The sequence below is a fragment of the Pseudonaja textilis genome, chromosome 13, assembly GCF_049901715.1.
Source record: "Pseudonaja textilis isolate UNSWEBS1 chromosome 13, rPseTex1.2, whole genome shotgun sequence".
NCBI classification, from domain to species: Eukaryota; Metazoa; Chordata; class Lepidosauria; order Squamata; family Elapidae; genus Pseudonaja; species Pseudonaja textilis.
This window is the reverse complement of record NC_142002.1, coordinates 15445846-15473460: the sequence shown is the minus strand read 5'-3', so window position 1 is coordinate 15473460 and position 27615 is coordinate 15445846. Positions and strand designations below refer to the sequence as shown.

The 27615-nt window shown below is 39.0% G+C and overlaps 1 protein-coding gene across 5 annotated transcripts; it reads left to right on the top strand.

Annotated features, from left to right (window-relative positions):
• The first annotated feature begins 264 nt into the window (after nt 1-264).
• ATOSA (atos homolog A) lies at nt 265-27214 on the top strand. Of its 5 annotated transcripts, none has more exons than XR_015745159.1 (13): nt 9094-9280; nt 15655-15839; nt 16227-16429; nt 17372-17497; nt 17738-19547; nt 20388-20498; nt 20765-20844; nt 21802-21910; nt 22503-22661; nt 23016-23084; nt 23757-23873; nt 24919-25118; nt 26617-27214. XR_015745159.1 is itself a non-coding variant. In XM_026709648.2 (12 exons), exons 1-12 carry the CDS (start codon nt 1658-1660, stop codon nt 26768-26770), a joined length of 3222 nt encoding a protein of 1073 aa, XP_026565433.2. In that variant the 5' UTR covers nt 265-1657; the 3' UTR covers nt 26771-27214. The 5 variants fall into 5 exon arrangements, 2 of the variants coding, with proteins under 2 accessions (XP_026565433.2, XP_087798053.1); XR_015745157.1 differs by lacking the exon at nt 23757-23873 and adding an exon at nt 23485-23628; XM_026709648.2 differs by lacking the exons at nt 9094-9280; nt 23757-23873 and adding an exon at nt 265-1673.
• Nucleotides 27215-27615: the final 401 nt, after the last annotated feature.

Genomic DNA, 27615 nt, shown 5'->3' with positions numbered 1-27615 from the left:
TGAACGCGGGGGGGGGGGCGGCGGCGGCGGGCGGACGGCTGCGCGCGCGCGCGTGTGTGTCTTGTGAAGCGGGGCGGTGGGGGGTGTGGTGGTGGCGGCGGGATGGCGGGCGGCGGGGCTACGCTGGGCTCGGGGCTCGGCGGCGCTGCATGCGAGGCGGCCCCATAGACCCTGGGCCGACCGCCGCCGGGTCGGCGGGGGCGGGGAAAGGCCGGAGCGCGCCGGGACGGGAGGAGAGTTAGTCAGTCAGGCGCTGCGAAGTGGGGGAGGGGAGGAGGAGGAGGGCCCGTCGGAGCCATGGCGAACCCCCTGCGGCCGCCTCGGGAGCTCCCTCAGCCGGGCGGGCGGCGTCGCGCTGCGGCTGAAGCCCCTCAGCGCGGCTCCTGACGGGGACGGAGGCAGCCTCCGCAGCCTCCTTTCGCTCGAGGGAAAGACTCCGCCGCTGCCGCCGAGCGGGAGAAGCAAGAGGCGGGCGGCGAAGCGCGATGAGGCTGTGACGCCTCCCGGGAGGGCAAAAGAAGCCGCGGCTGGGGGGCGGCGGCGAGGAGGGGAGAAAGGACGACGCCGAGCCGAGCCGATCTCTGAGGGGGGGCGGGGTCACTCTTTCCTCGGGCCCCTCGACGAGGGGGCGCCCGTGAAGCTCTTCCCCTTGCCCCCGCCCTTTGGACCCCCCCCCCTCCCTCCTGCGCTCCGTTCAGACGTGGGTGGCTTTGCTCGGGTCGCGTGGCGTGGCGTCCGGACACGGGCTTGGGGGGGGGTGTGTGGAGAGGTGTTTCCCCTCCTCCTGCCGGGATTAAGCGCGGCGACTCGGCCAGGTCCGGCGTCGTGTTTCTCCGGGAGCTGCGCCCTCCCCCCGCCGCCGCCCCCCCTCCTCCCCATCGCCTTTGATGACGAGCCGCCGCTCTTGCTTAGACGGCCCCGTTTTATGAAAAAGGATGGTTTAGGCTAGACGCGAGTCAGGGACTCCGGAGGAGGAGGAGGAGGAGGAGGAGGTCGGCGCTTGGGAGGCCTCCTCCCGGCGGGCGGGCGGGCGGTAGAACAGGTAAAACGCCATGGACGCCAGGCTGGGGTGACACTGCCCCGAAGGCTCTGGGCGCCTTGGATCGGGGTGTGCGTGCGCGTGCAAAGAGGAGCGTGGGAGTGGGTGGGGGGGGTCATAGCTTTTGTTGTCTTAAGCTTTTGCCCCGGCAGGTTTATAAATAGATCGGTTCAGACGCCGTGTCAAAGGAGGACACCTTGGCAAGGAAGGCAAGCAAGTTCCACCGAGAGAGAGAGAGAGAGACAGACAAACAGACTGCCTGCCTGCCTGCCTTTAGCTTCTCCCTCTCCATCCAACTGCTGTTGCCACCACACAATGAATGCCAGGAGGAGGAGGAGGAGGCGGCCTGGACGCTACCGATTTTTGTAAGCCGCCAAGGGGGAAGGGAAGAAGAAGAAGAAGAAGAAGAAAAAAGCTGGATTTCCTCCCCCCTCTTCTTTTGGGGAGTCCGACCTCCCCTGGGAAAGAGGCCGAAAACAGGAGGGATCTGGTGGTGAGAAGCCACATCAGGGCGGAAGGAAGAAAAAACAGCTGGTGAAGCCGAAGGACTCTCTCTCTCTCTTTTTTCTTCTTCTTTGGCTGGGACCCCGAGAACGGGAAGAAAAGATTGGCGTGAAAATGAAGCCTGATCGAGGTAAATGAAGTTCTGAAAAGCAGTTCCCTTTCTGGTGTTTTATTGTTGGGCAAGTGGCTTTGTGATGTACAGCAGTGTTGTTGGGAAATGGTTGGGTTGAGGTCCTAAGTCTAAAATGAAACCAGGGGGAGAAATTTGGAAAGGATCAGGAAGGATTAAAACCTGGAATTGATAATTAGGATATTGTTCTAACGTGTTTTTATTTAAGGCTGTTGAATGAACTTCAGGAACTGAGATATGGGAACTTGTTATAGAAACTTCTGAGAGAGTATAATTTTAAATGTTAGGTGTTTTTCTAAAGTTATTACCATATAATAAAATATCATTTATCATAAACAGGAATTAAATAGCTAAACCATCTCCATGTAATGCACAAATGGTGTAGCCTGAAACTAATGCAAAAGAAGCTAAAGCCTATTTAAATTAGTATAAACAATTCTGGCAGAATCTTTTTCAGTTTCATTCCTAATTGTGTTTAGAAATAAGCTCAGTAGCACAAATAAGCCCCAATTCAAAATTCATATAGCTGTTCTAAGAAATTCCTTATTAACTAAATCATGACTGCTAATGTAAAAAACTATTCAGCATTTACTGCTGGAAATCTATTAAGTAGCCTGAAAAATATTTTTGGGTAACAACATATAGTATTTAATACCTAGAACTTGGCAATTGGTTGAATTGGAGCAAAGGGCTGTCTCAACATTTGCTTTAAGGTACATTTGTTATTTAGAACCTTAAGCTATCTATGGCAGGATTCACATAAGCTATTACCTGCTTGTTTTTGTGGTTTTAGCTCTTACTAAATTGTGATTTATGGCTTAGTGTGTTGTGTCAAGTTAGTTAATTATGGTTTGTTCAACAAGCTGGTTAAATAAACTGGTTTAGCACAATTTGAATTCAGCTGCTGAACAGATTCAGTTAGAATACCATAGATGCTGAGGAGTATTAAGATACAGAAGTGTTTTTTTTAAAGTTTAACTATTTCTACAATTGCTTAAGGAGATAGAATACAAGTAAAAACATTTTAGTCTTATTTTCCCTGCTTGGAAATGAAAAGAAGTGACATTGATGTGGCACAAGTGAACATGGCATTTTAAAATATATGCTAATCCAAGTTAATCTGATTTATACTAATATTTAGAACTACTTAAATCTGGAGTGCAAACATCTTGTCAGCTACTAGATGGCAGTAAAGGATAAACATCTTATCTGTCTCTTTGCTGCCAATTGGTGCTTCAATGGATTTGTTTCAGCCTGCTTTTGTAACCTGCTAAATGTCCCTTAGTATTGCAATCTAAGGTCCCAGTAGGAACAAAATAAAGTACAAAATATACTGAGGTTCAGCATGTAACTCTTTTCATAGTACAGAAGCTTGATGCATATTCATACAGGTTTAATCATGCACAGCTGTGAGGCAAATGACCTTTTATAATTAAATACCTCTAAAGTAGTCTGAGTAAAGCAGTAAAAAAATTCTTCTGGAAAATCAATATTTAGTATATTATTCAAAGAGCTTAACAAGCGTAAAATGTATTTTAATTTACGTTTTTCAAAAGGAGATTCAGCTTTAGGAAGAACTGTGTTTATGTAATTTAACAATGTGGCTGCTTTACATCAACCGCAGGGGGTTAAAAGTGTGGCCTAAGTGCCACATTTAATATAGAGATACTCTTAGGAGGCACAATCATGCAAATGTTTGTTTGCCCCGTTTTTCTGCAAAGCAGTTGCATTACAGGCAATCACTCAAGTGTGCTATCAAATGCTTTCATTAGTCAAAAATTAATAGTGAATGATGCAGGATGAGCAGGGCTTTAAACTGAAGTATAATTTGTTTAATATTAGACTAACAGGAATAAGAAGTACTGTATCAATCTATAAATGAGATTTTATGTTAATATATGGGACCTTAGTGATTAATAGCTGCATTGGATTAGACCCAGATTTAATACTAATTAGAGTAGGCCTACTGAGGTAATGGAACTTAAATAATTGAGGACAATTAAGTCAGCAAACCAGCTGATGATGGTTTAGATACAAGATTTTGACCGCAGAGCCCTTGTGTGGAAGGGTGCTAAGGCAAATTTCTAAATTTCCCCTAGACTTCAGTGAGTGGAAGTGTCACCAGATGTTTAAAGGTTGAGTAAAAATAAATATTTCTGCACTTTGGTTCTCCGAAAATGAGACCCAGCATTTTCTCATTGTATTGACCGTGAGGCTGTAATATTTAAAGGGCAGAAAATGTAAATATACAAATGTGGGAACTGTGATTCTGAGAATATTCCTTTTCAAGGAGGGCAGCAAAAAAAAGGTTTAGTATAGTACAGAAATTAATATGTTTTGCAACTTCTAAATATGTAGTATTTTCAATTGATTTAAGAGAAAATACTTTTAGGATTGGACATACAATAGATTATTGTTTGGTTGATATTATGATACGTAAATATTTTGAAGAAATCTTTGGGAGCTTGAAAAAAGATGAGACCACTTTCATAAATAACTGGAAGGTGCTAGGCTTGTAGGCTTGTAAGTCCAAAGTGCTTCTTTCAAATTATTTTCACAGTGTGACTCTTATGTGTTACCTTCTTGAATTTCCCTGCTGAAGTGCACTGATTTATTTTGTCCAATTCTTACAAGACATCATTTTTAAAATAACTAGTTAAGTGTGTTTCACTGTTAAAATAATATGGCTATGCTATTAATGCCTAATGCAACATAAATTCCATATTGGAATAATACAGATTACAAAATATTGAGATACAGAATGTGCTGAAATAGACATAGAGAAAACAACCCTTGCCACTCCTTACTTTCTGAACAAGGAGTAAGAGATTCCAGATCCAGCAGCCCTATTCAGATTTCAAGGTAAGCTAAAAGGTTATGTTTGTTCTCCACTTATAATTAAATATGTTTGTTCTCAACTTACAATAAATAAATCAGAAATCCTGTTTGCACACACTGCTAAATAAACTATGGATAGACCCGACCTTATTTGTTTTTCTCCCAAAGAAAAGTAGGGGCAATCCTGTTTATTTAGTAGTAAGCTACCATTTGTTTCAGTGCTGGTTTACATATGTGTTTAAAGGCAATGGGGAAAGTATTTCCCAGTGCAGGCCCTTAAGGTTGCTTGTCATAGAAAAGGATGCTGGATTTGATTTTGGGAGATGAATAATAAACACAAGCGTATAAGTGGTAGATGATGGACTTCCTGTTGAGCAGGCAACATTTCTGCAAAGACCTGTGCTTCTGGTTAGAGATGCCGCAGGTAAGTGTAAGGAGGAGACAGCACACTGGAAATAATGTTGTTTCCTGTTGTAGTAGGGAAGCTGTTTTGGCTGTTTTTCTGGCTGTGGAATTGTACTGAGAAATAAATATAGAGGAAAGATCCGTGATGTAGGTTTTCTTCTATATGAAATAAGGTGGATTGTGCAAGAGAGATTTCAAACTATTAAGTCCCTATAAGTAATACGCTTTCCAGCCAGTAATACAACTTCGTAGTTGGTTAACAGTTGTACCTTCACATAGGAGCATCTGCCATTGCTATCTGTGACTTTTTGACCTTGACATGGTGTTGCACTTTTTTTTTCTGGGATTAGCTGAGGACTAGTATCCACTCTGTACCACATCGCCTACTGTGAATTAACTTTTTTGTTCAGTGGGCAACTGTTTTCCTAATCAAAATATATTAGTAGAAATATACTGCATATTGAACTCTGAATTTGTATGGGGAAAGGAACAATTACAATTAAAAATTGTTCATGAAATTGAGCACCTGTGCTGAGTATTGAAAACGATGTCTGATCTGATATATTTTTCCTAGTTATATGCATTTCCTGCTCACTTTTGCCCTTTTCATGGGGTTACTGTGACCCTGTACTGTTAAAAAATTGTTTTGCCCTATGATGCGCTATCTTGTGCTTATTACATACTATTACCAAATATTGTAAGTCAGTCCCTGCATTGTTGTATTGGCAACCTGGATGTTTGTCTTCTGATTCAGTATTTACATTTATTTAAACTCGTATTGTCTTGGATAAAATGCATTTCAAAAGCAGCTGTCTTAGTTCTGACAACTGGTTCTAATATAAATGCCTTTTAACTTCAAATAAATTGGCAGCATAGATGTAAATTCTACAGAGTGTCATTGGACATCTCATATGTTTAAGATCTGAAATGATAGATTTTAAGTCAATCATTTACATGAAGATGAGTTTTGTAAAGTATAATGTTTATTTTTTTTAAACAGTCTAGATAATCTAACCTAGTGTAATGCTATGAACACTGGAAGCCTGTTCCAGTATAAAAGAGAAGAAGATAAGATTTACTGTAAAGTTTGAAGTTGGATATGTTGAATAAGATGACAACAAACACTATATTTAAGCTTTGAATGATTTTTTTCAGTTTTCCTGAATCCTGTATCCTCTGGTCAGATGTGTTGGGGTACAACACTTGGGCTTCATTGCTAGTGTAGTCAGCTGTAGATGAATGTACAGGTAGTCCTGGACTTACAAGTACAGTTGAGCTCAAAATTTATGTTGCTAACCGAGAGTTAAGTGAGATTTGCCCTTTTTATGACTTTTCTTTCCACAGTTGTTAAGTGAATTACTGAATTACTAAATTACTAAATTAGTAACACAGTTGTAAAGGGAATATATCTTCCCCATTGCTTGCCAGAAGGTCACAAAAAGTGATCGCATGACCCCAGGATACTGCAACTGTCATAAATATGAGTCAGTTGCCCAGAGTGAATTTTGATCGCATGACAATGGAGATGCTGCAACAGTCGTAAGTGTGAAAAATGGCCCTAGGTCACAATTTTCCGTGCTGTTACAACTTTGAATGGTCACTAAATGAACTGTAAGTCGAGGACCATCTGTATCTAGAGAATGTTAGGTTGGGCAAGTTGATCTAAATCAGTGTTTCTCAACCTCAACATGGCTGGCTGGGGAATTCTGGGAGTTGAAGTCCACACATCTTAAAATGGCCGAGGTTGAGAAACACTGATTTAAAGCAGTGTTGCTGAAGAAGCCTTCTTTGAACTTTTTCTTTCTCTGGACTGGAGGTTTCCCTCAAAATCACTTCTAATGTATTTTGAGAGAATCCTAATAAAAGTTGAAGACAGAAACATGGATGCACAGTTCAGTTGGTATATTCTATTGTGTAATGAAAGAGAAGTAAATTGAGGCAGGAGAAATTCATGATTTTCAGGACATGATTGGATATACTTTAGCACGTAAGTGTTCCAGAAAGTGAAGCCAGAGTAATTTTGAGCTATTGAAAATAATAGCTTAGTACAGAACTACATTAAATAAACTGTCTATCAACATTCAACCCAAGATTGAGATGAGCTACAGATAGGTATATTGGGTTACAATATTGTGCAGATTCATAGCTTGCTTTCTCCTAAAGACTTAAGCATTACAATTTTTCATGTATCCCAGCAATGTAATCAACTTTTTTTGGAGGGGATTTGCCGATAAAAATGTGATCCAATATTTGGGGGGTTGCAGTTAGGTTTCCAACCTTTGTTTCTGTATGGCTGCTTTGTTGGGTTAAGAAATCTTTTGTTTTCTAAAATGTGTCTAATGTTAAAGTTGATGCTTTAATATACAGTACGAACCTATCCAATTGCTGGTTTTGTGGTTGTTTTTTTACATAATTATTGTGAATGAAATTATTAAATAACACCATGGTTTTGTCATAATGCAGTCCTTTGAGGAATACTGAAATCAAGTGGAACATGAATTGAGTGAAGTTTAGTCTCAAACCTGTTTTGTCTGTTTTAAAAAATCCTAGAAAAATGTAGATGTCAAATTATCTAGCTTTCCGAATCGTGCCTTTTATACATACAATGCCTAGCATTAACAAACATTTTGGTATTCTCTACAAGGAAACTTGCAGATGTGCCATCTCTATTTCCAGCATTTTGGGTTTGAAGGCATGTTCCCCATAGCCCAATTATTTGCTAATGTTTATTCTTAGTGGTGCAGAACTGAATATTGAACATGAGTACAAAATTATATTTAGAAAAAGTGGAAGAGAATAATTGCTATCTACTTCAGTAGAAGGCTTGGACTGTTCCAGCATAAGACTGACAAATTACGGATGCATGCATACTATGAAAAAATTGTCACTGCTCAGCTCTGCTCTTTGAAAATTTGGAATGAAGGATCTTAAGCTTTTATAACCATTTTTTCTAATTCATCTGCTTGCAATATCTCTGTAACACGATAACAAAATTTGCTAGTGTAGCAATTAATACAATTAATAGGAAGTATCTAGAAGCATTTAGTATTTTAAAAGAAAACCACTGAAAGGATCACTGGGAGAAAATCTACTTGCCTACTAAGAGTTGACACTGATTTGATGGCACATAATAGATATATTTCAGATTCATTAAAATACAGATATAGCTAGAGGTAAAGACTTGGGGGTTTAAGGTTAAATAATAGAATTCGCTTTAACGTGAACCCATGTGTGAAAAGTCAATATCTGTATTTGTAAAGCTTGTTAAACTCTCCTGATTGAAAAAAAAAATACAGCATGACAGGTTAAAAGTACGTAACTAGGAGAAACTCATAATGTTCTTTGCCTTAGTCATGGCTTCACATGTTGTGTGACCCTAACCATGGCAGCTGATTAACTATGATTGATGGTTCAGTGCATTATGTGGGCTGTACCAATTCTAGTTCATTTAGTGAGCCATGATTAATCCAACTATACCTTAGAGGTTGTTTAGTGTAGTGCAACAACTACATATTTCATGGCACCAGAAAGAAACCCACTTCCTAAAAATCAGAGGAGTTTCAGTCCATTTCTTTTTCCCAATCAATATAAGCAACATCATTGGCTTCTGAATTCATTTCCCTCCGACCTCCTTTTCTTTGCTTCAAAACGTTCCTCTATGTTGAACATTTTCTCCTTTTTTTATACCTTCTGACTGCAAACGTCTAAAAGGGGCCACTCCCTTCCGTTCTTAGAGTTACACTCGATTTTGTTTAAGTAGACACTGAAATAGTAGTCGCTGGCATTTCTGTTCTTCAGTGAAACCTGTAAAATCTTATGGATTGCCAGCAAAACCATTTTCAAGAGAAGCAGCCTGGTGCGGACTACTATAGATTTCAGAGGAAAGTGCCATTTAAAATAATAATAATAATAATATTTTTTAAAGGGCCCGGGGACGAATGGCAGCCTTTAGGGCTGCCACATTGAGTGTGTCCTGCTCCTTGTTGTTCTGCTTTTCTTTCCTTTCCTCTTGCCCAAACACAGCTGGGTTCACAAGAGGCGAAAAGAAAACATGATACTTCTGCCAAAGAGACAGGAAACTATAGTAGCCCTTGTGAGCAGCGAAGGGTTGAAGCACGCCTGCCGTCCAATCAGCGGCAAGCTCTGTTGCTATGTGCACTCTTTTCTCTGCCTTCTTTGTGGAAAAAATGTCTTGCACAGAAAGGCTGAATATGTACCCAAAGCTGAACATTTTTGTGTCCGATACTGCAGACATCTGGATCCTCGCGATACTGACACTGTAGCCTCTGTGCTGCCAGGGCACTTTCTGTCCCACCACGATTCCAGTATGGTTTACGGTGGAAGCAAAGGGCTGATCAGAGAAGGTGTGTAATCAAAAAGAAATAATTCTAAATGCTAAAATACTCTCTGAGTTGTTTATGAACCCGGGTGTTTGTTTATACGTGTGTCTGTTGGGTTTTTTTCCTTCTTCAGCGGGCTGGTGTGAGTCATAGGCTGCAGTTTCTTTGTCTACATAAAACATAACACACATGGATCATTTTTTACCAGTTTTTAAGCTAATTTCTGAGGACAAAGAATAATGAAAAGAGTTAAAGGTTATAATTCTGAACAAAGGAAGGAGGAGAAATGTTCAGAGGGGAGAGAGATGGTCAAATTCTTCTAGGTGTAACATTTCACAAAGGAATAAATCACTTTGGTGAAGTTGAGCTGTGAGTTTGATTATCGAATAGCACTACAATTGATTTCACAGCCTACAATTGTTTTTAAACACCACTGAAATGAGAACATCACCCACTAAGTTGAAATGTTGTATTGCTACGTGTTCTCTGTTCCTGTACTGTTCTAGAGATAATACCTATTCAAGTACATTAGCTTTGGAATATCAAACATTGGGTTGGGTTTTTACATGGATTTATGATAGAGCACAGTCACACCTGCCTTATTTACTGGTAAAATGTAACAGTAATTGACTATTATTTTGTGTGTATAGGTAAAATTTCATACAAAGCCTAAAGAAATTATTACTGATTTCAAAAGAAATCATGTGTCATATTAGTGGATTCACAGTTTCATATTTAAAAAAAAGTTGATACAATTATTTAAAGGATTTAGAGTCATGATTTGAAATCAGACTAGATGTATGTACTTTTTAAAGCAACTATTCAACAAAGGGTGGGGGAAGTAAGGAAACACAAAACACCAACCTTTCATTCTTGCATTGTGCAGGAGACAGAAGGTTTTCAAAGAAATGGGGGGGAAAAAAAACCTCACAATTAGCTAATTTGCACTGCATATTCAACATCTTAATAGTTCAAATGGTATAGGTAGCTGATTTAAGCCAATGCTTGTAATTTTTGTTTACATTTTTCATGGAGAGAGAGTGGGAGAAGAATATTTTCATTGGATTCTTGTATTTCATGTTTAGAAAAATACTATGCTTTAATCAGAAATGGTGTAGCAGAGAGATCATTGAAAGCAACCTCATTCAAGCTATCCTAGCACCCTTACAGATAAATACTGCATATCCTTTAAATCTTATTTATGCTTTTCTTGTAGAGACAAATTCATTGGCTTGAATTTCTCAGGTTTTACCAGTTACTTTGCAAACATAAACATTTAATAACAGTTGTGGAGAGAAGCTATGGAAAACTTGAGAATGTTTAACTGTTACCTTAGTCATAGTAGATGGTATCACATTACAGAAATCTTTCCAGTGCAATGTAAAAATTCTGCAAAATATTGGTTAGAAATTAGTCACTCTGGATGACATTGGCATAGTCAGTCAAGGATTCTGGGAGTTGTAGTTCAATGGAGGCCAAATATTATTCCTATATACTCCAGTGTAGCAACATTCCTGGTTCATTTGAGTGGATGTTACAACTGTACGTATCTTTTCCATGCATAGAGCTATTGCTTATGTATAAATGAGTTGAATTCCAGTGGAATGAGAATTATTTTTGCATACATATTATAGTTTGCCCATGTTGCTAGGTGAGTTATTGTGTAAAACTCAGTCTGAAGTGTAGAGCAATCAACATTTCAGAATTATTTTAAAAATGCAAGCAAAAGTTCCTGGTTTGCAAGTAAGAGTAAACCAAAGACAGGAGCAATCTGGGAGAGCTGGAGAGGTCAAACCTAAGCGAGCACAGTGTTTCTCAATCGTGGCAACTTTAAGATGGGTGGACTTCAGTTCCCAGAATTCAAAGCTGAGATGCACTGGAGTAGAGTTCAAATTTACCACCATGTCTCATGACGAGTCGCTTAGCAACCATTCAAAGTTATGACACATTCCCCCCTCAAAGATACTTATGACCCAGTTCCAGCAGTTGCCCCTCATCACCTGACCAGTGTCAGGCACTTGGCAACTGGCCTGCATTTATGTCTGTCACATGGGTGATCCACTTTATGCCCATCACGACTTATACCTGTAAGGGGCAGGCTTGTAAGTCGTATGTAAGTTGAGCATTATTTATATTACGGTCATGAGTCAAGGACTACCTGTATTTTGGGAAGATAAGGGTCAGCAACCATTTTATAGAAGCTTGGAGTTGGGAGTGGATGCCTTGGAGATATAAAATGGAAAGCAAAGTAAGATCTCTCAAATTTCTATTCATAATAAAACATGATCGTTTTTTCAACTTGCTGTCGCTTTTACCACAGAACTAAAGGCAAAACTCGAGCAAAGCAAACATTCCTATTATTTTCGTGCAGTCTTATGTAATACCGCCTTAGACTCTTTGTTCAAGAACCTAATATTTATAGAGACAGGAAAAAATGTGCTTAATGGTTGTACGTTAACTGGACATTCTTTGTTCATTTCTAAAGTTGTTTCCAGTTTAGGCACTGGAAAAATGTCATCTACTAATGAACTAAGACTGAAATATTTGTTTCAAGAAACTAACAAGTCACTAAAATTTCCCAATATTTATAGGGCTATGTATCAGCTGAATATGTATTGTGTAATAAGCTAAAATATGACTGGCTGATCTGGGTTTTGTGCAGATATGACAAAGGAAGTTTGTGGGTCAGTGTGCTGTACTAATCCAAGATGTTGATTAATTGACTAATGATACAGCAGTTATGTATCTTCTTAGTCACAGGTATGTAATACAAGCAGAAGATTGATGAGAGGTCTATGATGCTTGGGACAAAATAAAATATTTGTTTAAAAAAAGTTTAAGAACCAGTTTATTAACTTTAGGGAGTATCTTCCCTCCCCTCAAAAGAAGCTTTAAGAAACAAGCATAACCTAGAGGAAAGAGAAGCATTTGCAGAATCTAAAAAAGATTATAATAATATTCCCCACTTCATTTTATCCTTCGAGATGCTTTAGTAATTTTAGTATTTTTTATCAGAATGATGAGCAGTTCCAATAAAAGAAATGACTAAAACATTTCTCAGGATTGAGTAGTGCTGTACGATTATTCATGTCCCTCAATATGCTGGAAAATATTCATTCATTGGCAATAAAATCTGGAAGAGTAACCAGTTTAAAAAAAAACAACTCCTGTCCTCTCTAAATAAACTCATTACTTGAACTCTTCTTAGAGTTTTTCTGAATGCTGGTAATTTCTCACTCTATTTATGTCCTCACTGCAACTGGGTCTCCTTTCTTTTTCCTTGTTCGGGACTAAGAGAATGCAGCTGTTGTTTAGAAAGAGCCATGCAGCTGTGACCCTGTTATGATAGCAGGTTCAGAGGCTACTCGGACCAACAGACAGTAGAGAAGCTTATTTTGATCTGGGAATCCTTTCTCTCGGAAACCGTCTTCTAAGAATACCCTGCCCTGGCTGTTCCTAAATACATATTCAGCAATAACCTTCCTGCAGGAAAGGGTTGCAACCCGGATAACTCCCTGTGATAAGAAAGATGAAACTAGGTCAGAGCTGTACAAAGATAATTATATAGTTGCCCATCTCACAAGAAGTGATTCTGGGCGGCATATAGCAAAAAAAGTATAAAGCAAACATGTCAAATACAATCATATTTTAAAAAAAAAAAACTCTTTCTTGAGCCTGCTGGGAGACGGGATCCACAGCATACATCAGTGGCTGGATCTGAAACAGATGTAGATGTAATTGTGCTGAGGAATTCTGCATTTCCCATTAAAACCTAAATTTATTTTTACCCCTAAATGTAGTAGCTTGAATGTCTTTTTAGTGTGCCGGTAGCAGCAAAGACGAAGATTGGTGTGACCTGATCCCTGCTAGGCAAAAGATCAGTAGAGCGAACATTGGCCAAACTGTTGAGAAAGCACCTTACACAACCTGAGATGTACCTCCTTTTTCGGTTTCATCTTCCTGTTCTTCTGGTTTATCCCTCAATTATTGCACACCACAAAGTGTACGAAAGCATTCCTTGGGAAGCAGCTTAAATGTCTCTTATAGGTTCTTTTCCTTTACGTTATGTGCACCATTCATAACGATTTTGATCTTATCAGTCTTAAACGTTGGAGACACATTATCTTTTTTCACGAAAGTCAGTAGTGGTTTGTGTATCGCATGAATTTATGGTTTATTTTACTATGGATGATGGAATGGAACCAGATCATATTGTGGTTCAGTGTACACATAGAAGTGATTATTCAATGAATTGGCTTGGTGTATAAGATGATTACTTCTGGATCACATTTTTCTAGCTTCACAACTATGTATAAATAATAGGCTCCTCATTCTATTTTATCCCTCTAACCCATCCCCTTAAATCTCTTTCCTATCTAAGATCAAGATGATAGCATTACAATCAAGGACCAAAAGGGTTTAAAATTACCATTACAAGAAAGGTATCTCTAGTCTCCTGCTGACTTTTACGTAGTGACAAAACTCCATTTAGAAGGAGCTCTTTGGGATTCTATTTTTAACAGGATTCCAGCAGCTGTTTTTAAGTTTGAGCCAGAGTTCTGCAGCTGTTTCTTTGGCACGTGGACAGTGTTTCCAGTTTGTTGTATTTTGAGCATAATAAACCAGTATTTTGCAACACAACAGAACTGACTCATTAGCAATTCATTTTAAGGTAGAATGCAGAGTGTAGAAGAAAACATAAAAAACAATGGAATACATTAGATTGTGATTGAAGTCCAAGTGGTTACAGTTGATCCACATAGACACATAAAATATGGGTACAGTCCATTGTTTTACACTTGTAAAGTAATAGTTAACATCAAATTATGCAATTATTTATTTGGCCTTCTAACATAGTTGTGGATTCACATACTAGCATTTTAATCCTTAATTTCTTGCCAAGGATGTTCGCTTACCATGATGGTGTCCCTTGGTTTGCTGTCTTTGAAATTAAATTTAACTCTTCTTAGAAGCCCATGTTAAGATTGTTTTTCTGTAAATAAATAATTATGAATCATAAAGTTATAATAATTAAAAATGCTTAGACATTAAAGCAGAATGTAAATTCAATCCAATGTTTCATAGTCGGGTGATTGTGATTAAAACATAAACAACAGAATTTGTTACATAATTCCAGCAGATACATGGTTTTTGAAGACCGCTGCCAGTTGCCACTTTATCTACTGAGAATTGCTTGAATTTTATTTCTTTATACTAATTTAGATTTGTTAGGCTGTAACAATTAATGCTATGTTCCTTGCAAAGCTAGCCTGGGAATTATTCAAAGCTTTTAAAAATAATTGAAATGAGGGGTGAGCAAATTCTTTAAAACTTTCCTAAAAAGATAATATGTCTTCTTATCTAAAGATAAGGCAATTTATCTCATCAAGATAATATATCTTATCTAAAAATCAATTTCTACATTCTTAAATGTTCTGGACTTAATAGGCCATTGAAACTTAATGCAGAATTTCTTCACATGCATTCTAACAACGAAAGTTCCATCTTAAAAAGCAAAGAGGAAAAACATAATTTTACCACATGCTCCCAATTAAAAACATTGAGCTCTACAAACTTTTGAGCTAGATTGTTTTATACTGTATATCTAAGGGTCTCATACTGACAGATAATAATGCTGGCATGTTTCTTTTTGAAACAGCGCAAAGTGTATCCATTTAAGAAAACTCAAATCTGGCTTTTAAAACTGATAGCTTCATCCTCATGCCAGACAGTCTCTATCCCTTGATCAGCTGCACTGCAAGAGGATTTCAGCTAGGTAAACTTTTAATGATGAGCAACGCTGAAAATAATTCAAGCTGGTTTAATAGATAAAAGGATTTAGTTTACCTTGCCTGATCTTGAAAAAGGCCATGCCCGCTTAGTCCATGCTTGAGAAACCACCAAGAAAGGCCAGTATTGTGAGCTAGGCTAAAAGGTCAAGAAGAGACATCCTGAAAAAGAAGGAGCCAGCCCATCTTCTGGTCAAGAAAACTACCTGGTTGCTGCATCCTTGAATACACTACTAGGGAGAACCTACCTGACCTTAGTTTGGGGATGGACAACTATGGCAACTTTCCAACCTGGACTTCAACTCCCAGAATTTCTGAGCAGAATGGTTGTATTGTTACCATAGTTGCCCATCTCTGCCTTAGCTGATCTCAAAAGATAAGCAGATTGCATCACTTTCTTAATGTTGTCAAGTTTGTTGTTGTTACTTACATGTGGTCACCGAGGGTTTATTCTTTACGAGATAAAAATAGCATGTGTAAAACCTTTTAAGAGAACATAGTTGGGTTTTTGTTGAAGAAAATTAAATTTAGGAGTACCCACACGCATACACACTTGAAACTATTTATACTGTTGTTTATAAAATTGCACCTTTTCTTTTCTCTGTTAAGACACCTTAGATGAATATTTTGAATACGAAGCCGAGGAATTCCTTGTCAACTTAGCCTTGTTGATTACCGAAGGCAGAACACCTGAATACTCGATTAAGGGCAGGACTGAAGGCTTCCACTGTCCTCCAGCACAGTCAAGTCAACCAACAACAGCCAAACATGAATGCAGTGACAGATTGGCCCAGGTATGATGATCCATGCTGATGATGGCTGGCAAGTTGGTTCTTCTGGAAAATCAGCATTAAATGCTATAACATAACATCAGTGACGCACTTAACAGCCCAACTGTGCCTAATCTCTGTTTATGTTAGGCAAGCAATCACCTTTAGAATGTATTTAGAAAGTAAATACATTTGATTATAGGTCTGCCAAATTAATTTTTTTGTACATTATAATGGTGTCAGCTGGATTAACTAAAAGCTCCTGGGTTTCATAAATGGAGTTACTTCTCAAAAATGCATTTCAGATTTCTTTTTCATTTTTCATTATTAAGAGTTTGGAAAATTCTATGTGGTTTATACACAGAGGCGGATGTAAGTGTAACATTGAGTTGTTTGATTCTTTTGTTCAAGTGCCGTCAAGCCAGGCATACCAGATCTGAAGTTGCATTGCTGTGGAAGAAAAATATTCCTATTATGATAGAAGTGATGCTACTTCCAGACTGTTGCTATAGCGATGAAGGACCCACGACTGAAGGGAATGACTTAAATGATCCTGCAATCAAGCAAGATGCACTGTTGTTAGAAAGATGGATTTTACAGCCAGTTCCACGGCAGTAAGTTTTTGTTTTCATTGTGAGAGTTGGTCTGGACAGAAGCTTGCCACAATCTTCCAGTTATCCCCTAGCACAACAGAGATCCTCAATCTTTCTAGCTCCACAGAATGGCAACACCTGCAGACTGCAGGGGAGGGAGGGAGAGGATGGTTTCACACGTGCAACCTAGTTCTCATGCACGTGCGAATGAAACTTGGCACACTCGCCCACCGCTGATGGGTCCCTGTTCCCAATGGGCCATGGACTGCTACGATTCTGTGCCCTAGCAGGATCCAGACAAGAGAGCTTTGTCTGTGGTTGCCTTTGTCCTCTGGAGTAGCCTCCCTTCAGACAATCACAAGGCTCCTAGAACAAGCTTTAAGGACCTGGTTCTTTCTCAGGCTTTAGGTAATAACTGGTTTGGAAGCAGTCCCATTTTTTTTTCCCAGTTTGCTCTTTCTATCTTAATACCTTTCTCAGTTTTCATTGAGAAGCCTCCCCGAACCATTTTGGAATGGGGGAGAATCGAAAGTTGATGAATGGATGAATGCTTAACTGAATTCAAATAAAATGAGAATGTGACAGACACTGCTAAGGCGAAATCTTTTTTTTTTTTTTAAAAAAATTGTTTATTCATTTGAATAGGCAGATAGTGTTTTTCACTTTCATAACTTGAAATTGAGGGAAGTCAATTGCCACATACAGAAGAAAACCAGCAATACATATTCGGAATTAAAATTATGTTTCCTTTTGAGTCAAGATGAACTCTCTACAATGTGAATGCACCCATGCAGTTTTCTTGGCAGTGAAGGGAAAACAATGATCATAAATGATTTGGCGATGGGGAACATACTCCTACTTTTATATTTTAGGGGGAGGGGTAATTGCATTCAACCACAATGTTTTGCCCTTCTTGTGTATTTTTCACCGATGTGTATATTTTCTCTTTTGATATATTTTTAGAAGTGGTGATCGATTTATTGAAGAGAAGACCCTCTTATTGGCTGTCCGCTCTTTTGTGTTCTTTTCTCAGTTAAGTGCTTGGCTGAGTGTGTCACACGGAGCTGTGCCTCGTAACATTCTTTGCAGGTAGGCTTTTGTCGAAAAGCACCTCCTCCTGTCCATTCTAAGCAGCCTTGTGAGGATGAGAAGCATACTTTTAAGTACTGCTTCAGGTTTAATTAGTCTCCTTGATCCCATTTAGGAGAGATTTTACTTTAAAACAACAGCAACATTATTTTAGATTGTGTGCGTCCAAAGGCTCAGGAACTAAATCATGCACTAAATTAAGACCCGAATTGCTTTGACATCTTGCTTTTAATTTTTCAGAGTGGGTGCTGGTCATGTGGATCTGCAGTGGGCGTTTTCCCAGACACCAACAGAACACCTTTTCCCTGTCCCCAATATTTCTCACAATGTGGCCTTGAAAGTCAGTGTCCAATCTTTGCCCAGACAATCGACCTACCCAGTTCTGACCTGCAGCATTCATGCCAACTTTGGCTTCTACGAAAAGAGAAGAGAAGAGACTAATGTCCATCAGCGCTGCTGTGATTCCATTAAGACCGAACAATCCAGTGTGACCAACTCGCAACACCCTTGTGGCAAACTGATGTGGGCTGGAAGCGTGCTTGGTGTAAAGCAAGGCCCCGAGTTTAACACTGCTGTCAGAAACCTGAAACTTTATCCCTTAGCTGGCCTTGGATCTGACTTTGGATCGTTAGAATCAAAAGTTCAGGGCTACCCAGCTGGTTTGGAGAGCAGGGCGCTGATGCCAGAAACACCGGAGAGAGCTTTGAAATCCTCTTGCTTGGCTGATCCCCATGGCCATAACAGCAACCCTTCCCGCCAGTCATTGGGAGATTCAATTCCTTTGATAGGCTCTTTACTCCAAGAGCGCCATGAAGTTATAGCCAGGATTGCCCAGCATCTCATTCACTGTGATCCGGCAGCATCCCCTGTCACAAGGAAGGCCTTTAGTACAAATGAAGCCGGTGTGGCAAACCCCAAGGGTCTATGCCATGCCCCTGAAGAGAAAAACTTGCTGAAGAAAGGAAGGGAATTGCCCTCCGTTGCTGCTAACTTGGAACACAATGCTTCAGAAAACGTTGGAAAAGTCCAACTAATACCAGAAACACCCTTGTCTCGCTCCTACGTCCCCGTGAACCAGTGTTTCCACCAGACGAGAGAGGAAACCAACCCTCTCATAAGCTCCTTACTGCAAGAGAGGCAGGAGGTTATCACAAGGATTGCCCGACACTTGATTCATTGTGATCCACCGCCATCACAAGGTGCGCCTCCTGTGTTCACTTTTCACGACGCTAGTGCAGTTAATCCGAAGGCTTTTCACAGTTCCTATGAAGAGGACAGCCTGCTGAAGAAGAGCAAGGAGGTCCCTTCCGATTCCTTCTCTAGTTCTAGATTGGCTTTGCCAGCAGATGACCCCAAGGCAAAACTTAAAACACCAACAACTCCATTGCACTCACTTAAATGTGACGCAGACCAGAACGTATCTCCTGGCTTTAGAAGAAAACTGCTGCTAGCAGGGACCAATGAAGTAGTCCAAAACACATTTCATCAAAGTCCTCTAACTTGCACGACCCAATCATGTAACAAAGAGGGTTATAAATTGGAACTGGCAGATAAATTGGAGTCTGTGCTTTCAGGTTGTCCCCATAAACCTCAAGCAGCAAAGAGAGGCACCGCCAAGCCGTGTTCACATTTCAGATGTAGTAACGAACTGGTTTGTAGAAGTAAGTTTAAGGACAGAACGAGCTCTTGTGAAAATAGCGACCCACACTGTTCAAATAATCCCCAGGTGGATCAGCACCGAATACTTGAAAATGTTAAAGCGGCTACAGTGCCAGCATCTGACGGCTGGCACAAATATGAGTCCAGGCACTTAAATAAAGACTCCAAACAATCTAATGTTTCTGAACAAAACTCTCAGCTCACTAGTATTGAAAACTATTTACACAAAGACCTTGACGCTTCCAAATGCAAAAGTAAACAAGACAGAGTGAAAAATCCCAATGACGAAAATGAAGAGCCAATTGACTATAAGGCACAGAAGCATTATCAGAAGCCTGTAGAAGATTCCTTGGCTGCTGTTTTTGAACAAAGGAAAAACGCAGAGGTGCTGGTGAGTGATGTTTAATTGACATATGGTCAGTTTCTATGGTATGTTTCTCCCGTAAGCATTAAAGATGACTCAGAAGAAAGTTCACCTCTGCCTCTGACGTTGGTGTGTGTACACATACATACTCAAAATGATAACATCCAGAGAAACAAATACTTGCAACAAGAGGAATGAGAAAGTTCTTTGGCACCCTTTTCTGACCAAAGCAGTGTTAATTGTTTGCTGGAGATGATTTTTCTTTTTTCTGACTTGATCTTTCAACCATGCCTAATTCTACAAAGTGGGTGACTATTGAAATCCTTATACTTTGCCATATTTCCTTGTTTGTGAAAGTGAATATTCATAAATAGGGGTTAGGTAATATGTGTAGAGTGTATGCAGGAAATTTGTGACTTAGCTAGTCCTCTACTGAAAAATTAAGTCAAAAATTACTGTAAAAGTACTTCAGATCTCATGGAAAAACATCCTGACCCATAGAAATTTTTTCATTGTCACTTGCCAATCCTAAAAACCATGTTCTCTAATGGATACAGGACTTTAAAACATCCCTATTTCTCTGATGATGAGAACAGAAATGAACCAGCATGCCTTTTATATTTGAATTAAAATACAGATTAGTTTCCTTACGAACCTGGCGGCACTTTAGGTCCCTCAAGCCAATTGTCATCTTTTAGAAGAACTTACCCTCGAAAGCACATCTACAAAGTACAGACACTGGGGGTTATGGTAGGCAACATTTATTGAGTTTCCTTGATCTGTAGTTCCATCATTTGTTAAGTACTTAGAAAAATTGAGTTGTAATGACCCCCTTTATAACAGGATGCTGTCTTCTTCTTTGGGCAGAAAACAATACCACTCAAACACGTGTGGCGCAAAAGTAATTTTCACCACTTGGATGGGACTTCTACCAAGGCCTTCCACCCCCGGACTGGATTACCTCTCCTTTCAAGTCCAGTAAGTTACAATTTTACTGCCCTGCTACCTCTTTCCTTTATTTTCCAGGTTTTTAATAACCACAAATGGTGGAAGCAATCCAATGTATTTAGCCTTTAAGTTATCTTTTGAAAGCTCCAGTTCTGGTATCTGCGAATAATGCCTCATCCAGCCAATTTGTGTTAGTCTCATTATTTAATTTTAATCATTATCATAAATGTTGTATGCACTAAAATTTCAGACTCCGTTTTGGAATATAAAAACATAACTCTGTTTCTTTGTTGCAGGTTCCTGAAAGAAAAACACAGACAGGATGCTTTGATCTTGATGCATCGTTATTGCGTCTGAAATGTTTGTCCTCTAAAAGGTATTTTTTGAAATACGTTTTCTAACATTTGTATATTCTAAAGTATACTTTGGAGCAAATTAATATTTTGGAAAAAGAGTGAATGAATTGGAGCAATTCAGAAAGAGGAGGAAAGATGTTGAATATTGACTTAGTACGTTCAATAAAATATGACCCACAACTTCATACTAGGTTTTTATTTATGAAAACCAGATCATGTTGTAGTCTCTAATAACGCATGGTTACACATAGTTCTAAAATAGTGTTTTCCAAACTTGGCTGCTATAAGATATATGGATCAATTCCCAGAAGTCCTATGCTGGCTGGAGAATTCTGGGAGTTGTAGTCCACACATCTTAAAATTGCCAAGTCCAAAAACACTATTTTAGAACTATGTGTAACTATGCATTATTAGAGACCATAACATGATTTGGTTGTCATAAACACCCAGTATATTGTACAGTATATTATAGGGGGGTATATTTTATTGAACACACTGTTCTAAAAGGTTCACAAATGTTCAGTCATCAGTGTGCGAGTTTCTTGGATTCTTACACCATATTGCATTGCAATGTAACAGGAGAAGAAATTGCTTCCATAACTTTGTTATTGATAGATATTGCAGTGCCCAGACTCCATAGTTTGACCTGAGGTAATTGTTGTCTAACCAGTGAGACAAAGCAGACTGTTGTGTCTGGCTTAAGGAGCTAAAGTTCATGAAATGTTATAGAAAACTGGTAAATGTAACACCTAGAAATTCCTAAGGATTATAGATAGATGCCTTGTGTCACCCATGGTAGCATTTCCCTCCCAAATACTATCTATGTAGTGAGTTATTCTTTAGAGAGGGCCTTATCAATATTATAGTACTGAAATTGTGTACATTCCTTTTACTCCAAAGCCTAAGCATTTGAAGCCTGTGTCTTAAAAACAAATTACTGGCATGCATCTTAGACCTCTGTATTTTTTTTTAACTAGTCCACAACGATACATAAGCAAAGAGAATGATTCTGACATCCATGAGAAAGCACTCCTAAGTTCCAGTGCACCATCTGTTACAAGTCTTAGCCTTCTTGGAAACTTTGAGGTAACTTACATATTCCAAAACCTTTCTTTTTCTAACTGACAAACTGACTGTTTTCTGTGTTATATACGAGCCACTTATTTCATTGATATAGCGGTTTGCATGCATGGAGAAAGTGCCAAGTTCAGCCAGCTGGTTTTCAGTTAATAGAATCCAGTCTTACCAATAGCTTCTTCCTGAGACTTTTGAAAGCCATTGCCCGTTGGATTGGCCAGCCCAGAGCCAGAAGAATTAAGTCAGCGCTGGGAACTTCCTTTTCAACCATTATCTAAACCAACGTTTTTCAGCCTTGGCATCTTTAAGCATGCTGGCAGGGGAAGTCTAGGGAGCCAAAGACTTCTGTCCTTTCCAAATTCTTTCAAGCGTTTCCTTTTGTTCCTTCTCTCTCTCCATTTTTAAATACAAATCAAGACTTGATTCTTAGGATCATATTTTCGATTTTCAGACTTTGAGATGCTTCTAACAGCTACGTGTGTGTTTTAGTGATTTTACCCCAGTGGGCAGTAATCTTCCAGATGGAGGGAAAGGAAGGGCGTACATTGACCAATAAAAGCATAACTATAAGCGTTTTTCAATGTTGCCTTTGTCCTTTTAGGAATCTGTACTGAACTATCGTTTAGATCCGCTGGGTATTGTAGGTGGCTTCACAGCTGAAGTGGGAGCAAGTGGACTTTTCTGTCCAACTCACATGACGCTTCCTGTTGAAGTTTCTTTTTATAGCGTTTCTGAGGACAACGCACCCTCTCCGTATATGGTAAATATGTCAGCTTTCTGTATGTAGAAAATGCATGTTGTGTAACATCTAACATCTTAAGAGAATAAAAGAGATGGAAAGGACCTTGGGGGTCTTCTAACCAACTCCCTGGAAGAGACCCTTCTATATTCTAAACATCTTTCTACATGTTTCACATGGCTGCCACATGATCTTGCAAAAAGCTGCACTGTAATGCTTCTAATTGCCTTCCTGAATGTCGAGACTAGGCAAAAATACTTATTAACAGTTTCTCTCAGGTTTAAATTTGTGAATTAATTTCTTTGATGTGTTAATTCTTATGTCTGTACACCTAGTTGTAATCTTATGCTTGTTTTCTTCTCCTTTCCCTCTCAGGGTGTAATCGCTTTAGAGTCCCTTGGTAAAAGGGGTTATCGGGTACCTCCTTCAGGAACAATACAAGTGGTATGTATCGTGTGGCAGATAATTTACATTAAGTTCATGGGCCACGGAGCCTAACTCCTTGCTCAGTGCGGGAATCCAGATTGAGGCATCTCAGGTGGAGGGCTGGCTAATTTTTCTTTGAACACAGCTATTGAAAAGGGAGAGTACCACCTCTTTGTGTAAGAGGCTCCAGCATTGCAGAGAGAGAAAACAAGTCTCATCCATTTTCTAGTGCTTTTAGGTAGTTGAAGACTTACACCCTCTTCCTCTTCAATCAACTTTGCTTAAGGCTAAACTTACCAGATCCTTCAGTATCTTTCTAGGACTTTAGTTTCTAGTATTCTGATCTTAATTGCCTTCTGGATATTCTCCCATTAATAAAACTGTTTTAATGTGTCCATTATATTTCTCATAAACAAAGATATTCAAAAACAGAAGGCCAGGGACATATTCTTGTGGCATGTCACATGATGCAATTTGAAGAGGCACCATTGATGAAATCTCTTGAGTCAGCTATACATTCAATTTTCATGCCTGTACTTTAGTTTGCTAATCAGAAGGTCATGTAAGTTCTTTGGTAAAACTTTATTGCGTTGTAGACTTTATTGCGTTGTTAAACATTTGCTTATGAAAAAAAGCTTGACAAGGACAAGGAGAGTGAAAATAATCTGATGCTGTGTTTCATTGTTTTAGGTGAAGAAGTACACTTCTGACCTTACAGAAGGCAATTTATACTAATTGAGAAATAGGGAGATAGTGTTTGTGAAGATACATGGTTAATTACAGAGGTCACACTGCTTCAGGTTAAGAGTAAGAAAGAAATTTTCTCTGCACTATTTCTTCCCACCAAGGGCTCGTTTTTCTGAAAGCTGGAATTCTGCTTAATGATAGACTTCAAATGTTCTTAGTTCTTATTGCAAATCGGCTAAAGATAAGTTGAAAGGAGATTATTAGTTTCCTATTGAGAAATTAATCCATTTTCAAAATACAGATTTTGTAGAGAGTCATCTCTAATGGAATCAATTCTACTAAGCAATGATTAAGTCAAGGCACAGATTTTTATCACACGTGAGTTAATCAGCTCACTAATGCAAGATTATCTATGTCACATTTACAACTGCATTGTGAAAGGCAGTAATATGCAATTGTTAGGTGTCTGCATCTTCAGCATTTCATTTTCTTTTGAATTTTGTTATTCTCACAACCATACAGATGTGGGTCAGTCAGTTTTATTCAGGCTAAAACCCCATAGATAGTCTTCAGTTCATGAAAGTTGATGTCATGATACTTTTAACGGTTTTCGGGGTGCTTATAGGAATTTTTTTTGTTTTGCTGCAATACACTACATTATTCCTACCTTTCTAATAAAAATATTTAACTCTTTGCAATACCATCCCAAAACAAAATGACGTAATGATCAGAAAGCTATAAAACCAAGCTTGGGCATTGAAATGAGGAGTTTGTTTTTTCTTCAGTCTCAGAAGTTGTAAAATTGATTTCTAATTGGATCAGTACTTGATATAATTAAAATGTACGCAAGACCAATGCTGATCAGTGCTTTAAATAATGACTGCTAACTGAATTTGGCCAAACACAGCACTGGAAGAGGCAATAACATCTTAAAATTAATTTTTGTAGCCTGAGAAACACCAGTGAGAAAACTGAGCATCTGGTGTTAGATTAGGGTTGGCCAAAGCCACGGTTTCCTCCATCCTGGCAGCACTGGGTGAAATTTTTCCCGGAGGAGATACCATGGATCCATCTTTCTAAATATATTTGATTCTTTTTGTCTGCTTCAGCGATGTCAGTGAATCCATACCATTCTCAAATAAGGGCATTCTTTTTTCCCCTCTAGACCTTATTTAATCCTAACAAGACTGTGGTGAAGATGTTTGTGGTGATCTATGACTTACGAGAGATGCCTGCCAATCACCAGACATTCCTGCGGCAAAGAACTTTTTCTGTCCCTGTCAAGCGAGAAACAAGAAAAAGCATTATTCAACAAAATACTCGACATACTGAAGAGAGACTATTACGCTACCTCATTCACCTGAGGTGAGACCGTGGCTGAGGAAGCATGGCCTACGGGGGAGTCCGTGGGGCTGCAGTTGACAGGACAGGAGAGGCCTGTGCCAAAGATGGCTGGCAGGGTGGGGTTTCCCCCACCCCCCCAATAGCAGGAAATGTGCTGTCACTTGTCCACAGTCAAGATCAAAGATTAGTGAAATGGTATAAGGTTTCCTTGCCTGAGCAGGAGGTTGGGCTAGAATACCTCCAAGGTCCTTTCCAACCATGTTATTCTGTTATTCCCTGTTATTATAAGATTAAGATTGGGTTAGAGGTAAGAGTGTAAGCCACCCAGAGTGATCTGGTGTTAAGATGGGTAGCCAATAAATTTTACAAATAAATAAATCACAAATAAAACAAAAGGGACCTTTAAGGGAACTTAGGAACTGTGTGTGTTACTGGCACGTGTTACTTAGCCTTTTTCCACCTAATTTAGGAACTCCTTACTTTTAATGGGGCATCTTTTGGAACAAGGCAATGATTGGGAATGTCAGGGTTCCAACCAATGTTCTAATAAAATTGTGTTCACCTATCAATTAAAGCAGATAGATAGCACCGATTTGGTTTGAGAAATTTTATTTTCCTGCTTATATGAACAATTTGAATTAATTTGAAACTTAAAACTAAGCAATTCGGGTTTAGCAGCTGAAATCATAGGCATCCTCTCAAAAAGAAATTAAGTCTTGGAACAGTCAACTATTTAATGGCTGAATCTCTGGGGAGGAGGTGCTAATTTAGGATGTGTCACACTGCTGTGGTGAACCTACCTTAGGAAATGATGGTCAGCAAAAACATTTGAACCAAACTAAAGCTGACACTTACTATTTATAAAAGTTGTCTTGCAAAATCCGAAGAGATCAGTAATGCAGCTCTTCATGTGGGCTCACTGGATCTCTTGAATTTCTAAACCAGCTTCTGTAAAATAAGCTAAATGCCCAGACATTAATTTATGGTATACTTTGCATCTGGACTGAAAGTTCTTCAAAATTGCTACAGACAGCCCATCATAGAGAGAGCGGCGCGGAAGAAGAAAAAAATAAGGGACACTATTTTGAGATATAAACATTAATGGTTATGTGCTAGGGTGCTTTGCCTGAATATAACAAATCTCCAAAGTTGCAACAGTTTCTTAAATTTTTTCTTATTACAAATAACTTTGAACGTTGGGAAGCAAGCATCAAATAAATGAACTGAAAAACAATGAGTCACTTTTGTACTAGTTCACAGTCATTGCAAAGAGGAACTGCCATTTGGGATGCCAAATAGCCCATGAAACTTGATATTGGCAGAACTGTAATACAAAATAAAAAATAATAATTTAAAAAATGACTGAATCTTGTGACCTTACAAGATAATGTATGGAGACTCAGTAGATTTCTAGGCAGAAATACTGCTAATTTTTACTTAGTCTCATGTAGGACTTCAGACTTGTGAGACATTGATAGTTGTTATGTGATCATTTATCAGTTATCTGTTTCTCTCCCAGGTTCCAGAGTTCCAAGTCTGGAAAGATCTACCTCTACAGAGATGTAAGACTTCTGTTTTCCCGAAAATCTATGGAAGTGGACAGTGGCGCTGCATATGAACTCAAATCTTACACTGAATCTCCAATGAATCCTCAGTTTTCACCCCGGTGTTAGCAAAACACAACCGTGAAACTATTTCCTCAATGACCAGATTATTATTCAAGACAAAACAATAAAATATCCTGTGCAAAACCTGAATCACGGAGGTGGTGAGAAGGATGGTCAGATGGGAGTCAAAACCTCTTGGACCAGTTCAGAAATGTTTTTAGAATGAGCTTTGTGTATTCTGAATAGACTGGAACACACTTAGTCGTAACCTTTTTATACTCGTTTTAAACCACTTCATTGGATGTGTTGCAATAGCAGAGTCCCAAATTAGTTTAGTGTTTACACCTTATTTTATTTTTATTTTGGGCTATTTAATATTTAATGTTCCTTTCACTTAAGTGATGTTTGTCTTTACTGTTCTAATGTAGCACAAATCCGATGTAAAATCATACTACGTATTTTTGACATTAATATTGAAATCTTGAAATATATACAGAACCTTTACTTTGATGCGTGATGTGTTCTTCAGGGCTTCTTAACTCGCTTAGAATAAAGATGGGATTTTGAACTTCCATTACATTATCATACTATGCAAAGGATGTGGGGGCAGGAGAAGGATCATGTGTGTCTTTTCCATTGCTCATTTCTTCCCATGCTTAGTTTCCATGATAAACACAAAACCGTACCAAAAGGAAAATGTTTTGATGACTCATGGTTAAGTGGACTCATAATTCGCACTTCCTCTCCTCTTTAAAGGTTTCTCCTCCAGTACTTCACTTTATCCTAATGGATAACCCCGCATTTGACATTATACTCTGCTGTCCCATGCCTAACTTTCTCAGTCTAGAGGGCTTTTTGTTTTATTTTTTTAAAGATGTACCGTGAAAACAAAGTCATATTTATATTGTAAA